The sequence below is a fragment of the Festucalex cinctus genome, chromosome 2 (assembly GCF_051991245.1).
Source record: "Festucalex cinctus isolate MCC-2025b chromosome 2, RoL_Fcin_1.0, whole genome shotgun sequence".
Taxonomy (NCBI): Eukaryota; Metazoa; Chordata; class Actinopteri; order Syngnathiformes; family Syngnathidae; genus Festucalex; species Festucalex cinctus.
In genome coordinates this window covers 2,588,000-2,605,112 of record NC_135412.1, presented here as the reverse complement: position 1 = coordinate 2,605,112, position 17,113 = coordinate 2,588,000, and the positions used below count along the sequence as shown (strand labels likewise).

Here is a 17,113-nt window from a genome sequence, read left to right as displayed (position 1 = left end):
TTACACAAACGGCCAGCAGGTGGCAGCAGAGCAAAGGAGATCAACCAGGGCCATGTTGAAAAAAAGCTCAATTACTTACAATTTTGAATAGATTTGCGAAAACTGATGAAACTTAGGTCTCTTCTAATGCTAATTGCTGCAAAACGGAAACAGATAGAAACATACTTTTTTTTTTTTTCATGATGAAAGAAGAGACTTTAATCTTTCTTTTGATAGGTTCCATCAGTCAAAATTCAGTAAAACAGCCGGGAGCGAACGGGATTGCGAAATGTGAAAATGGCGGCGAGTGAATGAGTTAATATAACATTCTTCCATGCTCCAGGAGACGTTTTGTCCAAAAATGGATGTTTAAAAATCGATTCGGCTGCCTATTGAATCGATTCGAGAATTGCGAGCTGTCGTATCGCGATATATCGCCGAATCGATTCTTTTTTTTTAACACCCCTAATGCTGATTAACTGTAAACACAGCATAACCCAACTCAACTTTATTTATAAAGCATTTTAAAACAACCATTGCTGTATACAAAGTGCTCTACATGAAACAGAAAATGGTTGTTTGAGTGCTGGAGCCTATCCCGGCTGACTTCAGGTGAGAGGTGGGGTACACCCTGAACTGGACGCCACCCAATCGTATAGTGATGTAAATGAATAATGTCAGAATAAACACCAATATATTTCCAAATTGAATGTACCTTCATTACCAAATACACATTTTTAAAATAATACTGTCCTTAGAAATCAAACTCCCAAGCTAGAAATGATACAAAGAGAGCCATACCCCAAATAAAAATAAAAAGGCAAGGAATTCAACCTGTTCTCATGGAATTCCAGTAGAAATCCATACAAAACGTTCATGATCATAAACGACTTTAGCCAGGCAATAAAACAGCAGATGCTTGTATATAAACCGATCAATTTCATCCCCCTCACCCAACCCGTCAAGCAACAATCTTGTGTTACCCCCTCCCACCTGGTGACAATCGTTTTTTCAAGTTGCATCATCCAATATCATCTGTTGCGGGTGGTTCAGATTTTCTTGTGTGTGACTGAGAGACGCGAGGAGTGAGTGCGCATGCGTGTGTGGAAGCGGAAGAGCGAGAGGGGGAGAGAGAGGGAGTTAGCGTGGTTAGAGTGAGAGATAACAAAACGTGTGAGGGTCGCACTGTAGTCTTCTTTTTATTATAAGTTTTCACACACTTTTTGTTATGTCTCACTCTAACCACGCTTCCCTCTCACCGTACACACACTCTCTCTCTCTCTCTCTCTCTCTCTCTCTCTCTCTCTCTCTCTCTCTCTCTCTCTCTCTCTCTCGCGCGCGCGCGCTTCCGCTTCCACACACGCATGCGCACTCACTCCTCTCGTCTTTCTCTCCACCCTCAGTCACACACAAGCCAATTTCAACCTTTGCGTCCAACACATACTTGTAGTAATTGTCAAGTTAAATTTTCGTGCCCTTTTCCTGAATTATCTGGTTGCAGATGCTCCCAAAGGGCTTAAACTTCGGTCCCAAATCATTCAAAAACTGAAAGTCCTCCCCGCGGATGCTGAAGGAGATTTCATCCAGCGACTGACACTTGCTGTCGTCCCCTTCATAGGCGTACTCATGCGGTTGGTATTCTGGGTGGTTCACAGAGTTTCCGTCAATCATATAGAGTCTCTGTGGGCGCACAAAAAAAAATTACTGAGGTCCTCAACCATTTTGTTAATCTGTAGCGTGATGTGACTCAAACATTCTCTCTTACCCTGTTGAGCTGATCTGACATGTTACGATTGGTCAGCAAGCTGCTTGCCCGCTGATACCGCAATGAGCCTCCCTACTCATGAAAGAAGATTTCCAATGTATGTCAAACAACATATATGTATATATATATATATATATATGCTTTTTAATCTTTTCCAGAGAGTAAATAATAGCTGATATAATGTGGTTGCATAAGTGTGCACACCTTATAACTGTCACTAGTCACATTCAAACTCATGTTAATTTCAATGTGTTTCTGATTAATCCCAAATCAATTTCAGATGTCGTAGTGGGCTTTATCTGACGGAACAGCGCCATGGAGAATTTCATAATCCACTGAATATAAAAATTCTCAAATCAAACATTTTCTTCCAAATGCTTACTTAAGACAGCGATAACGATCACAGATGTTATATACTCATACTCACTATGTCATGCCCGTTGTTGCTCCGGAAAGACTCTCTGTGATTTTGCTGGCCCAACGATGCCATGTCGGAATTCATCTGATGGGAAAATACATGAATGTTAGGACAATATTTTTAGGACATTAAGTGTAATTATGCTGCCTAATGTTCTGTCTTGTCTATGGACACAGAAGTAAGTCTTGGCATGTTACTCACCATCCCTGAGTTGTAAGTATGCAAGTCTTCCAACATTACTGGAGCCATCTTAGCCATCTGGGCGAAAATTGCAAAGATTTCTACCCTTTTCTATTTATGGTAAACAGTATACAATGCAGTTTATGGTCTAAAATAGTAAAAAAAAAAAAAAAAATCTTGGAAACAGTTTTTTTTTTTTTTTTTTTTTAAAGACTTGGAACGGATTCTAATTAATTACATTAATTATAATGGGAAAAACTGTTTTGGATTTCGAACAATTCGCTTTTGGAACAGCCTTCTGGAACGGATTATGTTCAAAAACCGAGGTTTGACTGTATTTGAGGATAAGTGGCGGTGGTGGTGATGATAGCGTAACATTTATTTTCCTGTAACCCTTTATTCAGCTCTTATGAATTATATTTTCGTTAGACACGTGAGGTTAAATGGTTCAGATAACAGATAGATAGATGGATATATGCGGCACAATGTATTTATCATGGACATGAAGAAGTGTTTTGTGTGAGGAAAATAAATGTTACAGTTTACTGATATGCACCGTAACATAACTGAGGCATCTGAGATGTGAATTCACGACCGTACAAAACAGAGAATTGTTCGCCACCAAGAATTGGGGGCTGAGATGACGACAGCGCGATAAGAATCGTAGTACAATTAGACTGAGATGAAAGAATAGAATACCTGCAGCGTTCCCTGCTTTTGTCCATCTGTCCAAGTCATTGCTAAATCCTTCGAATGTGTCAGCAGTAAAGTTGGCTCGCTCTAGCAGAGATGCATTATAAAATTAATTAGCAATTGCAACACAGTTTTGTATTCACAGAAATTAAAGTGCAATTGCTCTCGACAAAAGTTGAATCAAGAGATTTGATTGAAGTACTTTCATCCAAAATGTTTCTTTAGTTCTAAATTTTACATATAGATAGATGGCTTCTAGTGATGGTTATTGCAGTTCTTTTAGGTGAACCGAATCACTAAAGCAGTTCATTTAAAAGAGCCGTTCAAAAGAGTCGTTCACCGAATCTGTCAACTAGGAGGTCAGATTCCTCGATTCAAATTTTGTGAATTCCCATGACCTAAGGTGACTTTAAAGCGACGCTTTCTCACCTTGCATTCTGCGCCACCTCCTTCTTGGTTGTACTTGATTAAGGTCTGGTGACCCTCATCTTGTTGCACCTCTGATAAGTGCTTGAGCTGTTTCCCACACTCACACATCAAGATGAAGCAGAGCACTGCGAACACGAGAGTCGGTCTGAATTTCATGCATTCGAAGAAACATGGTTAGTACACAGCAATACTAATGAACGGCATCAACTCAACCCGACCAACCAGATCAGACTTACAGTTGCTATCGTCAAGGATTTGCTTCATGAGGGAGCTGAGCGGCATTTTGCAAATTTGATCATTTCCATAACTTGTTTGCAAATTCAGAGTAATTTTCATTTTCTTGGTATCAAAAAAAAAAAAGATACAACAGAGGGTTTTAAAGTAGCTGATGCAAAAAACAGTCATGAACAGGTGAAGAACGGCTAGCTTAACTCATTTGCTCCCAAAAACGTATAAATACGTTCTATAGGGGTGCTAAAAAAAAAAAAATCGATTGGGCAATATATCGCGACACTACAGCACGCAATTCTCGAATCGATTCAATAGGCAGCCGAATCGATTTTTTTAACATCCATTTTTGATGTAAAAATATTCAACAAAACGTCTAACTTTCACACCTTAAGCATGGAAGAATGTTATATTAATGGAACATTAAGCCTTAATATTTTAATTTCAATGCTGTTCAAACATGAAAAATGTTACAACCTGTTTGTTAAATACAGTGGCTCAGTTTCAGATCAATAAATAATACATTTTCATACAAATCTTACAGTGTACATTGTACAAGTTCACTGGTATTTTCTAAATTTGAGTAAAAAAAATCACAACAATCGACCTGTAATTTCATGTCGGGATTAATCTGTATCGAATCGAATCGTGACCTATGAATCGTGATACGGATCGAATCGTCAGGTGCTAGGCAATTCACACCCCTAACGTCGTTCTATTTTAAATGTATGTGTCCCAAAGACGTGTTTATACGTTTGTTTGTTTTTTTATGTTAGAGTATACAGAATGCTTTGATGCAACGTGTAAAAAAATGGTAGTCATGAAAAAAAAAAAAAAAACGGCCATCAGGTGGCAGCAGACTATAAGAGACCAACCAGGGCCATGTTGAAAACAAGCTGTTTCCCCACAATTCTAAAATAATTTGTGAATAATGATGACATTCTAATGCTGATTGCTGCAAAACAGAAAACTGTTAGAAATACACTTTTTTTTTTTTTCCTGATGAAAGAAGTCACTCGAATCTTTCTTTTGGTAAGTTCCATGTTTTTATAGCAAAATAATAATATTCTGTGGGCCTTGCAAAATCAGTCAAAATCCAGTAAAACAGCCTTCAGTCAAAATGGCTGCGAGTGAATGAGTTAATAGCATTTCATTTCATTTAATTGCGGAAAACTAATTCAATAATTGAACGTGCAACTCAAGATGCTGCTTTATTCCAAGTCCTCATCTAAACGAATCGCAAACTATTTTTTTTTGGTGTACTTTTTAGCACAATGAATATGCAAATACTCACACAAAAACAAGAGCAGCGCTGCACAGATCAGTCCAACGCCGGCTGGTCCCAGACTTGACGAGAGCGGCTTCTTATTTCGACACGCGTCTCCTCCTTGGCAGTCGCACACAGTTACGACTACCCGATCCTCGCCCGCGATGCCCTGCTGGTCTTCGATCAGGAGGGCCACCGAGTAATTGCCGTAAGCAAGCGTCTTCAGGCTAACGAGCCCAACTTCCTCACCTGGGAGAAAGATGTCAAGCGGTGGTTAGGGGTGTGCTCAAAAAATCGATACGGCAATATATCGTCGCGGGCCTCATTACAATACACGTCATCGATACGCGGGCGTCAGAATCGATATTGCTCGTTAACTTTAAATCGGCAGTTGACGTTTGCCTTTGCAGCTTGCATTGTACATAAAAAATAAAAAAACAGCAGCGTCTTTGAAGTTAATTGCCTTCAATTAATGCAAAAATAGCTCACCAGTGATTGGACACTGTGTCTTGCTAAGAAAAATGAAAGCAGGGGAAGAATATCAACATTTATTTACTTATAAACTTAACATGGCACGTCTCAATGTACCAATTTTCATATATTTTGTTTTAAAAAACGAAATAAAATGTGTTCCATGAAAAAAAATGCTGTTTTTATTTCCCCAAATATTTCAAATAGGCACATTTTAGAGCTGTAATTTTAATACTTTGATATTTTTGCTCATATCAGCTCATGCATATTAATAAATTTTCCCGGTGTGTCTATGAAAACTGCTCCCTGCTCTGCAGTGCGTACGCATTTAAACCAGGAATTGCGCTTGGTGGTAAACCAGAAGAGCTACTAACAAAAACATTTTTGTCATTCAGCATAACAAACATATCCTTTAAGTATACATATGACTGTTATTATAAAATGCAAGTAAATTAATGTAAAATATCGGGATACGTATCGCCTTGAAGATCGTGTATTGGGATGCATATGTATCACGATACGTATCGTATCATGACCCGTGTATCGTGATACGTATCGTATCGTGAGGTTGCCGGCAATACCCAGCCCTTGCGGTGGTTTATGAATTTCAGGCTTAAAACCCCCGGGCGGCATCGTGTTCCATTTTGAGCTTTTTGATGTGTTTCATTAAAGCACATGCGTCAAGATCCGGAATTGCACCTGATTCAATGATCAGGATCATTATCAGGCTCCTGGAAGAGCTTGCTGATGAGCTTAAATATGAATCAGCTGTGTTGAAAGTGGGGCAACCTTGACAACATGCAGGACTCAGGCCCTCGAGGACCGAACTTTGACACCAATAAATGAAAGAAAAAGCATGGAAAAAAAATACACTTGGGAGCCGAAATTTCAAGTGAATTGCCTAGTACCTGACGATTCGATTCGTATCACGATTCACAGGTCACGATTCGATTCGATACCGATTAATCCCGATACGAATTTATAGGTCGATTGTTGCAATTTTTTTCCATTCAAATTTAGAAAATACTAATCAGTAAACTTGTGGAGTCTAAGATTTGTATGAAAATGTATTATTTATTTATCTGAAACTTGAGTCTTATACAGGTTGTAATCTGTTTCATGCTTGAACAGGATTAAAATAAAATATTAAGGCTTAATGTTCCGTTCATAAAACATTCTTCCTTGCTTAAGGTGTGAACCCGAACCCGAAGTTAGACGTTTTGTTGAATATTTTTCCATTAAAAATGGAAGTTTAAAAATCGATTCAGCCGCCTATTGAATCGATTCGAGAATTGCGCGATGTAGTATCGCGATATATTGCCGAATCAATTTTTTTAACACCCCTAATACATATATATATATATATATATATATGAGTACACTTAACATTTTGAGTGGTTGAAAGTAAAAATATATTCACAATTGCCTAAATTATCAAACTCCAAGAGCATCGCCCACTTTGGGCTCAAAATACTGTTAAAAAGCAAAATACCACCCATGGACTAAAAAGCAAAATCGTTATGTTTACCCGCGTTAGGCTCCACTTTCCATCGCTGCAATTGGCTTGCATCGTTACTCTTGAGTGAGACGGTGAAGGGCCCGCTGTAAGGATGCAAGTCCAGATCTTCCGCAGCAAGCTTAACCTTGTTTCCGCACATTGTGACTCGATTAGTGCTCAATTTCGGCTTGTTGTCGTTGATGTCCAGAAGGTGAACCAAGACGCTGCCCGTGCTTGTGGCCGGAGGCTTGCCTAGGTAAGAACAGCAAAAAAAAAAAAAAAAAAAAAATCACACGTGTTTCATTGTTTCATTTCACTTGTAGTTTGTCTGTCCTGCATACCATCATCGATTGCAGCAATCATAATTTTGTAAACGTCATCGTGAACGAACGGCGACTCTCGATCCATCTTCTTAGCGGTTCTGATTTGTCCTGTTTTTTGGTCAATGGTCACCCAATCAGCAGGATCATCTAACAAGACAAAACTAGACAAAAGAAAAAGTTTTCACACTGCATTGCAGCCATACCATGTGACCAATTGATCCAGTTTTGTAGTGGAGAAACTCTCAAATTTGTGTCGGCACGAAAACAGATCTTCGTGTTGTTCGAAAGTGCACTAGTGTCTTTCTTGCACCCATTAACTCATTTGCTCCCAATAACGTGTAAATACGTTTTTTTTTAATGTTCCGTGTCCTAAAGACGTATTTATACATTTTTTTTGTCGCTGTTAACTCATTTGCTCCCAATAACGTGTAAATACGTTTTTTTTCACGTTTTAAGTGTCCCAAAGACGGATTTATACGGGTTTTTTTTGTTTGTTTTTTTTGTTTGTTTTTTTTATGCTAGAGCATACAGAAGGCTTTGATGCAGCCTCTCAACTGCAAAGAACGGTTGCAGAAATGGTAGTTATTACACAAACGGCCAGCAGGTGGCAGCAGAGCAAAGGAGATCAACCAGGGCCATCTCGAAAAAAAGCTAAATTACTTACAATTTTGAATAGATTTGTGAAAACTGATGAAACTTAGCTCTCTTCTAATGCTAATTGCTGCAAAACGGAAACAGATAGAAATATGCTTTTTTTTCCTGATGAAAGAAGAGATGCCAATTTTTGTTTTGATAGATTCCATACTTTTATAGCAATTGAACACAATATTCTGTGGGCCTTGCAAAATCAGTCAAAATCCAGGAAAACAGCCGGGAGCGAACGGGATTGCGAAATGTGAAAATGGCGGCGAGTGAATGAGTTAATAAGGATGTTCAATTTGGCGTTGATAAGTTTAAAAAAACAACAACGTGGTTATTACATCACAAAAGTGTGCTGATTGTAAACACCAACCGAATTTTGGAGACATCCGAATCGACATCATGAACCTTCGGCGTGTAGAGCAACTTTCCTGGCTCCTCCTCTTCCTTCTCGTAGACGACAGCAGAAACTTTCTCAAACTGGGGCGGGTCGTTGACGTCAATCACTTTCATTGTGACGTTAATTGAATCGGAGACGCCTTTGCTCAAGCGTGCTGCGTCTTTACAAACAAATAAGGGCTCCTCATTCTCCACCCCAATCTGCAGGTTTGTAACAGGTGACGTCTCAAAATCTGTACCCTAGACGACAATAATTGCAAAGTCAGATCTGGTGCAGGCGCTGTTTAACGGAAGAATTGTGCAGTCTTGGGGGGAAAAAAACACAAAAAAAAACACCTTGATGACACTCAGGACACCCTCATTAGTGTCAGGGTCAGTTTCAATTTTGTAATTGTTTTCCTCATTTCCTTTGATGATGAAGTATTTGGCCCGCCAGCCTGGCGTTTTCCGAGTGTCTTTATCCTCCACTGCGAGCCTTAAAACATTTTCCCTGGTGACCATTTCAGGAATTTCACCTTGATACTGGACAGGAGGAACATTTGTTACGTTGAGCATCATGCATCATCATCATTAGTAACTTTATTAGTTCCGTATTTTCACGACTATAAGGCTCATCGCATTATAAGGCACACCGTCAATGAACGGCATATTTTACATTTTTTTCCATATATAAGACGCACCTTCAATGATTGACATATTTTAAAACTTTTTCCATATATAAGGCGCACCGCATAAGGCACACCTTCAATGAATGACATATTTTACATTTTTTTCATATATAAGGCGCACCTTCAATGATTGACATATCTTAAAACTTTTTCCATATATAAGGCGCACCGCATAAGGCACACCTTCAATGAATGACATATTTTAATTTTTTTTCCATATATAAGGCGCTACAGTAGAGGCTGGGGTTACGTTATGCATCCATTAGATGGTGCTGCGCTAAAGGGAATGTCAACAAAACAGTCAGATAGGTCAGTCAAACTTTATAACTTTATGAATAGATTACAAACCATCTTTCTGACAACTCCATTCACTCCCAAAATGAATAAACAGCTGTTTTATTATTTTCTCTGAGGTAAAGTATTCGTATGAGCTAGCGATCCAAGATGGCGGGATCTCCGATCGTGCAGGGTCAGCGACAGCGTCTTGACAGCGAGACCTGTTGCGGCTCAATATTGATCCATATATAAGGCGCACTGGATTATAAGGCGCGTGGTCAGCTTTTGAAAAAATGGAAGGCTTTTTATAGTCGTGAAAATACGGAAATCGTCACAACAAGCACTCTTGCCTTCTTTGCGTTGAACGTTGGCGGATGACTGTTGGTGTCAATAATATTGAGAGTGACAACAGCAGTGGACGATAAGGACGGTTTTCCATTATCTTTTGCTTCAAGCTTTATTTCATATTTCTGGAATTTCTGGAATATGAATATTCAAATGAATAACCAGACATTATCGACGCCAGTGTGACAAATCACGGCGCGTGTCTTCAAACGCAGTCAGCGACACTTACGTCATAGTCAAAGCACCCTTTCAAGGTGAGTTGAGCCATTCGCGGGTCAATCTGGTGTAAGTCAATTTGAGGAACTCGCGGGGACTGCGAGATCACACTCAGGGTAACTGTCGAGTTGGGGCTGTCCTCTTCATCAATGTCGATAACCTCGATCCTAATTGGCAAGTAGCCTTGGCAGGCGATTTTAGGGATAACACAAACAAAAAATAAATGAATAAAATACATAGCATATATTAGTGTTGTTCTGATACCGATACTGGTATCGGCAGACGTGCCGATACTGCATTAAAACAGTGGTATCGGTATCGGTGAGTACTCACAAGTAACATGCCGATACCATTAATTCAATGCTAATATAGGATTTTGGATGCAGCATCTTGTGTCTTGCTGGTGCACGACATTCACTGATATGTGACATGTTCACTGCATGCCCATCTAAGATGTCCTATTGGCCCTTGAATGCTCTGAACCAATGGCAGGACAACTTTTTCATGTTGAGGAAAAAAACCTTAGGTATCGGTATGATATTGGTATCGGCCGATACTTCAAAGCTGGGTATCGGAACAACACTGATATATATATATATATATATATATATATATATATATATATATATATATATATATATATATATATATATATATATATATATATATATATATATATATATATATATATATATATATAGGGGTGGGTGGAAAAATCGATATCGCAATATATTGTTGCGCTCTCTGTAATAAATTATCGATACACTGACGGTAGATATCGATGTCATGTGTCCGGTTGTGCAGTGTTATGTTATAAATGTTGATGCACTTTAATTTGTCTCACTTTACAATTTTTACAGTTAAAAGACTAAGAGGCAGTTAGGCACTATGCAGAACTTTGTACATTGTACAAAGTTTTGGCATTGAATAAATGCATAATTAGACATTTTGCTTTTTAGGGGCATTTGTTGGCTTTTTCAGTCACATATCGTGATATATTGCAAAATATATATATTTTTTGACAATATATCAAAAATCGTAGATATCGTTTATCGTGATATTATCGATATCATGAGCCAAATATTATCACAGTATCGAATCGTGGTATACCCGTATCGTCCCACCCCTAACATACATATATATATATATATATATATATATATATATATATATATATATATATATATATATATGTACTAGTGTAATATGAATGTTCAACGAGCGGCGGCAGAAACTCACCCTCTTCAGCATCCTCCCTGACGTCAGCACTCGTTTGCCGAAGAACAAATTTCGGCGCGTTGTCGTTGATGTCTTTTATGGCAACATCAAATGCTAATTCTCTGTCGATTGCTCTTCCAGTTTGTCGGTCCAAAATGTCAAACTTGATCTGCGGATGAACATGTTGCACTCGTAAAAGTTTAAACCTTCAACTTTTCTTGACAAGTTATATGTTATATCTGACCTCACGAGTCTCAACATGATTATTTACAAACAATGTGCATTATAAATATTCAGTTTTGCCACTACAACGGTAGTTAAATATGTCTAGTAAAATAAAATAAAAATAAAATAAAAACAACCTTCCTTTATTTTAGATTGAATTTAAATTAATTTGTGTTAAATCAAGAAAGACTGATTGTGTGTTTTTTCTTTTCAATTAATATCAAGTAGCCCATTTATGTGAAGTAAAATCTATAAAAGACACATAAAAAAATAATTATGTTAAGTCAAAAAGGTTGCCTTTATTTTATTTTTAATAAAAACAAACGTTATTCTTAAATGTCGCTGTTAACTCATTTGCTCCCAATAACGTATAAATACGTTTTTTTTAATGTTCTAAATGTCCCAAAGACGTATTTATACTTTTTTTTGTTTTGATTTTTTAATGCTAGAGCAGACAGAAGGCTTTGATGCAGCCTCTCAACTGCAAAGAACGGTTGCAGAAATGGTAGTTATTACACAAACGGCCAGCAGGTGGCAGCAGAGCAAAGGAGATCAACCAGGGCCATGTTGAAAAAAAGCTCAATTACTTACAATTTTAAATATTTGTGAAAACTGATGAAATTTAGCTCTCTTCTAATGCTAATTGCTTCAAAATGGAAACAGATAGAAACATACTTTTTTTCTGATGAAAGAAGAGACTTTAATCTTTCTTTTGGTAGGTTCCATGTTTTTTATAGCAATAGAACACAATATTCTGTGGGCCTTGCAAAATCAGTCTAGCGAACGGGACTGCGAAATGTGAAAATGGCGGCGAGTGAATGAGTTAAATGCTAAATTCGTTTTGTTTTTGTTTTGTTTTGTTTTTTTCGGGTAGTTTGAGCTCACGTGGAAGGAGCTGTGCTTCTCCCGGTCGATGGGTTTATGGGCGTAGATCTTCCCGCTTCGTTCATCCAGAGTGAAGATGCCCAGTGGCTCTTCATCCACGCCCATTCCTCTTATAACATATTTGTGATCAGCGTGTTGGTGCGTCTTGTCGTTGAATATCTAAACAAACCAAAGAGAAAAAGAAAACACAGTTGAGACTTTGGCTGCTGCTTTTGACTCCGCTGATGTGATTTTTTTGTGTGTGTTTTTTTAATTTTTTTACCCGAGATACTTCTTTAGGGTACGGCCCCGGGTCTTCCTCAACTAATTCGATTGTCGTCAAAACCCACCTTCGTTTGGAACGTACCAGAATTTCCTGTTGAGCACACGTTTAAGATAAACACCAAAAAAAAAAAAAAAAAAAAAGATCAATTCATAGTTATTAGATTTGTTATCGAATCCAAACTTGAAAGTTTACCCGCTTGTCAACCTGAATGTTGGCTGCTGCAGATGTGACGAAAGCCTGCAGAAACAAAAGAAAACAAACGTCAAGACTTAAACGGGTCACCTTTGAATTCATTCATGCAGCTGAAATTGTTTGTTCCCTACAACCTCACGATACGATACGTATCACGATACAGGGGTCACGATACGATACGTATCGCGATACATATTTAACCCAATACATGATCTTAAAGGCGATACGTATCCCGATATTTTACATTAACTCATTCACTCCACCCGTTTACACTGAAGCAACCCCTTTACTGGATTTTGACAGATTTGGAACATGGAATCTACCAAAAGAAAAATTAGCATCTCTTCTTTCAGCAGGAAAGAAAAAATATTTCTATCTGTTTCCGTTTTGGAGCAATTAGCATTAGAATATAGCTAAGTTTCATCGCACATCTGTTTAAAACAGTGGGGAAAAGAGTTTTTTTTTTTTTTTCTCTTCTGACTTCAAATTGTTTATTACACTTACATATTTATGACAGTATATCCAAAGTGGAGTGTTTGTGATAATTATTTACTTACAGTATTTATTTATTTATTTATTTATTTTATTAATGCAACATTTTCTTTACAGAAATGTTTCAACCTTCAAGGCTATATTATACCACAGCATCTCAGTTATTTTTTTTTTTTTTTTTGAGCCATTCAGAGACTTCTTGCTATGTTTGGGGCCACTGCCTTGCAGCATAACTAGTGTTGTTCCGATACCAATACTGGTATCGGCAGCGGTGCAGATACTGGATTAAAACAGTGGTATCGGTATCGGTGAGTACTCACAAGTAACATGCCGATACCATTAATTCCAACGCTAATTTTGGATGCAGCATCTTGTGTCTTGCTGGTGCACGACATTCACTGATATGTGACATGTTCACTGCATGTCGATCTAAGATATCCCATTGGCCATTGAATGTTCTGAACCAATAGCAGGACAACTTTTTCATGGTGAGGAAAAACAACCCTTTAAGTATCGGTATGGTATCGGTATCGGCCGATACTGCAAAACTGGGTATCAGTATCATATCGGTAGCGGCCGATATCGTAAAGCTGGGTATCGGTATCGGCCGATACTGCAAAATTGGGTATCAGTATCATATCGGTAGCGGCCGATATCGCAAAGCTGGGTATCGGTATCGACCGATACTGCAAAGCTGGGTATCGGTATCCGTATCGGGGCCAAAAAACGGTATCGGAACAACACTTAGTATAACCCAAGAGTGTTTGCGCGTAAGGGCACAAACTTCTGGTTGGACATTCTCACGACAGATTTTCCGGTAGACAGAAGAATTCATAGTTCCATTCAAGACAGCAAGTTGTCCAGGTCACACTGGCATCCCCATGTTTGACAGATTGTTTTTTTTTTTTTTTCATATTGTCTGACTTGACCTTTTCACCAGCGTGCCTCAGCAGTGAGCAGAGATTCAATAAGCTCATGTTTGTTTAGTCGTCAGTCGCAATGCTCAGTGGTTGCCTTTGCAAAGCAGTACAGAAAAAAAAAAACATTTTTGAACGGGTCATAGAGTTTATTGAACAAATAAACAAGAGAATCAGAAGTTAAATAAATGCCTCAGAGTTTGTGCAATTGGGAATTCAACTAAACTTATGTCATAAAATTCTTCAGAGGTTGAAATGCTGTCACACGAGTAAAAAAAAAAAAAAAAAAAACTGTTGCAAATTTTGAGACATTATAATTTGTGTGGCTTCAGCTCAGCAAAAAAAAAATTAAACTTCACATGTACCCAAATTTGAACATGTTGCAATGTAAGAAAGAGATACATATCTTTGTCCTACAATACGTTACAAAATAATACAGAAAATAGAACGATGAGTTCTTTTTAAGATTCACCTCCAAAACACAAGCAGAGCAATTTACCTTGACATGCATTTGACGCCACGTCTGACACGTCTGTTGGCGTTTAAAGGTGAGGGCTCTTGTATTTTTATTTTTTATTTTTTATTTTTTTTACATTTTTTTTCTGTTCACAGCAGTAAATTGTATGACAGTTATCGTTAAAAAGTGGATTGTGTTTTGTATTGCAAAGTAATTTATTAACATTGATAAATCTTGTTCTCTACTTGGCAGGTTGGGTGCACATTTAATAGTTTTTCTTTATTAGCAGCAGCTATTTTGACAATTGTTTTGTTTTTTGAAAACGATAATATGACATTCTCTCATGAGGTTCGAATGACTCTCTTCTATTCTGAATTGTTCAAGCGATGTGTCATCACATTTCACATTCCAATTCAATCGTTTCAATTCAAATGTACTTTTTGTGCAACTTTAAAATTTCATGAATTGATGGAGTTAAACCGTCTCAAAATTATGTTGCAAGCCCATCGTGAAATTTTACCAGTTAATATACAAATTAAATAAAAAAAAAAAAAAAAAGGACAAATAAGTATAAATTAAGAGGAACAGATATTTTTTTTTCCAAAACAAAACATAGAACAAAACAAAAAGAATGATGTATTTTTCAACTTATAGCTTGTGGAACAATGTGGATTGTAAAACAAAATCATCTCAGTATCTATATTTTTAAAAACTTGACAAAAGCACAATTGCTGGAAAAATATTATAAAAAATATATATATATAAAAATTATTTTATAGAATTGTTACATTGAAATCGTCTTGACTGCTTGCTGTCATTTATTTTGTGTTGAGGGCAGATAACGTAAGTTTTATTTCTTTCTGTCCCTTTTCATTTCATTTAGTCTAAGGAGTGAAATAACAAATTTGAATTGATTTGAATTGAAATGAATTGAATTGAATTGAAATGAATTTAATTGAATGTAGCTCGTAATACAATCACAAATGTAGCCCAAAAGCAAGGAAATCACATTTACACGATAACATTTGCAAATTCAGTTACACTCTTCGAACATCCAAACAAACTTCACAATTCTTTTTCATAGAAATACCTTATTCAGAATATATAAGATTTGAGGAACAATGAAAAATTTCAACCAAGGATTAATGCAATAGAAGCATTGCAACAACAACTTTCGTAACAAATACATGGAGATGAAATACTACAATTTGTTATACTTAAAAAAAAAAAAAAAAAAAATATATATATATATATATATATATATATATGAATTCATGCCTACCAGCATAAGCATGAAAATGGTCGTCATGTTGATCGTCCCCTGCTTGATGCCGTCTGCGGTTGTCCTGTTGTCAAACGTTGCTACATAAAGCACGCCGCCACGCCTGCAGGCAGCCACTTGCGTCAATCCGACGCATTGTTCACATGCGCAGTATTTATTGTGGGATCTTTTTATGTACACTGAAAGTTGGAGTCGTGATACGGGTGTGCATGTTTCGATTTATTTTCCATATCCCACAAAGCGTCCATGCGGTAATGTTAATATTAACTGAGATGTACTTATTATTTTTGAGAAACAAACTGCACCTCATTCAAGGTCAGCTCAGGTGACTTTTTTTTTTTTCATGCCTCATCGGGATCACATTCAGCCCTGCAAACGTGAAAATATTACATGATAGTTTTAATATGAAATTTGAACAAATTGCACGTCATGTTTTCTTTTTCCACACTGAGCTCACATAGATGATAATTAAGAGAAACTGTTACAGTCGACAGCTGCACGGAGCGCCTGCATTTAAGTATATGTAAAGGGTGCTGTGTAATTAGAGTGGAGCAGTTACTCTGATCGACTCATCCGGCACTGCGCTCACTGCGCCATCACCCCCCAGCAACGAAATAACCACCATGGCACCCTTCAACGCATAGAAGAGAGCTAAGTTTCATCAGTTTTCACAAATCTATTTCAAATTGTAAGTAATTGAGCTTTTTTTCTACATGGCCCTGGTTGATCTCCTTTGTTCTGCTGCCACCTGCTGGCCGTTTGTGTAATAACTACCATTTGTGCAACCGTTCTTTGCAGTTGAGAGGCTGCATCAAAGCCTTCTTCTGTATGCTCTAGCATAAAAAACAAAACAAAACGTATGAATACGTCTTTGAGACACTTACAACATTAAAAAAAAACGTATTTACACGTTTTTGGGAGCAAATGAGTTGGCTATCGTTGACAATGTGTCTTTCAGGCGAAAGCGAGGAAGCACCAACATTCTCTGTTGTTATCAAGGTTCTATTTACATTCTTTTCTTTGCAACATTGTTCATACCGTAACTATGAAAAAGAAAGAACGAAAAGAAATCTGCCTGATGCCTCTAGGAGGAAAATCAACCCATACAAAGGCAGCAGTGGTGTCGATAATGCTGCTGGTGACAACTGATAATAAAACTATCGCTTTACAAACTTGTAAAACCTGCACAACTAGACACCAAAGCACACAAAATGGCGCGCGTGATCACCAATATTAAGCCGCGACTGCGTGATTATGCACTACCGCATGAGCATTTGACTTGGATGTCTCTCAAAGTACCTTTTAAAACAGGTATGGATAACATGATAGCACCCAACATGTAGCGTGAAGCCTTTTTTGGACATGATTGTAGGACAAGCAGAATAA

The 17,113-nt window shown here is 37.6% G+C and overlaps 1 protein-coding gene across 1 annotated transcript; it reads right to left on the bottom strand.

The window, feature by feature from the left end:
- Window positions 1-472: 472 nt before the first annotated feature.
- On the bottom strand, window positions 473-15,825 carry LOC144013364 (cadherin-like protein 26). Its single transcript, XM_077512111.1, has 18 exons — window positions 15,728-15,825; window positions 12,580-12,624; window positions 12,385-12,477; window positions 12,123-12,281; window positions 11,034-11,181; window positions 9,808-9,977; window positions 9,584-9,712; window positions 8,626-8,811; window positions 8,264-8,529; window positions 7,270-7,412; window positions 6,959-7,180; window positions 4,987-5,208; window positions 3,465-3,589; window positions 3,042-3,122; window positions 2,364-2,420; window positions 2,172-2,246; window positions 1,745-1,816; window positions 473-1,659 (listed from the first exon to the last, which is right to left on the bottom strand). Exons 1-18 carry the CDS (start codon window positions 15,752-15,754, stop codon window positions 1,441-1,443), a joined length of 2,439 nt encoding a protein of 812 aa, XP_077368237.1. The 5' UTR covers window positions 15,755-15,825; the 3' UTR covers window positions 473-1,440.
- Between the last annotated feature and the right edge of the window lie 1,288 nt (window positions 15,826-17,113).

Bases quoted from the DNA above. Each gene is read 5' to 3' on its own strand.
- LOC144013364 (XM_077512111.1), bottom strand. From the start codon at position 15,754: ATGACGACCATTTTCATGCTTATGCTG. The intron at 8,530-8,625 runs GTGTTTTTTTTT...ATTGTCGTCTAG, and splicing joins GTGTCCTGAGTGTCATCAAG to GGTACAGATTTTGAGACGTC. The intron at 7,413-8,263 runs GTTGGTGTTTAC...TCTTTTGTCTAG, and splicing joins TCGGATGTCTCCAAAATTCG to TTTTGTCTTGTTAGATGATC.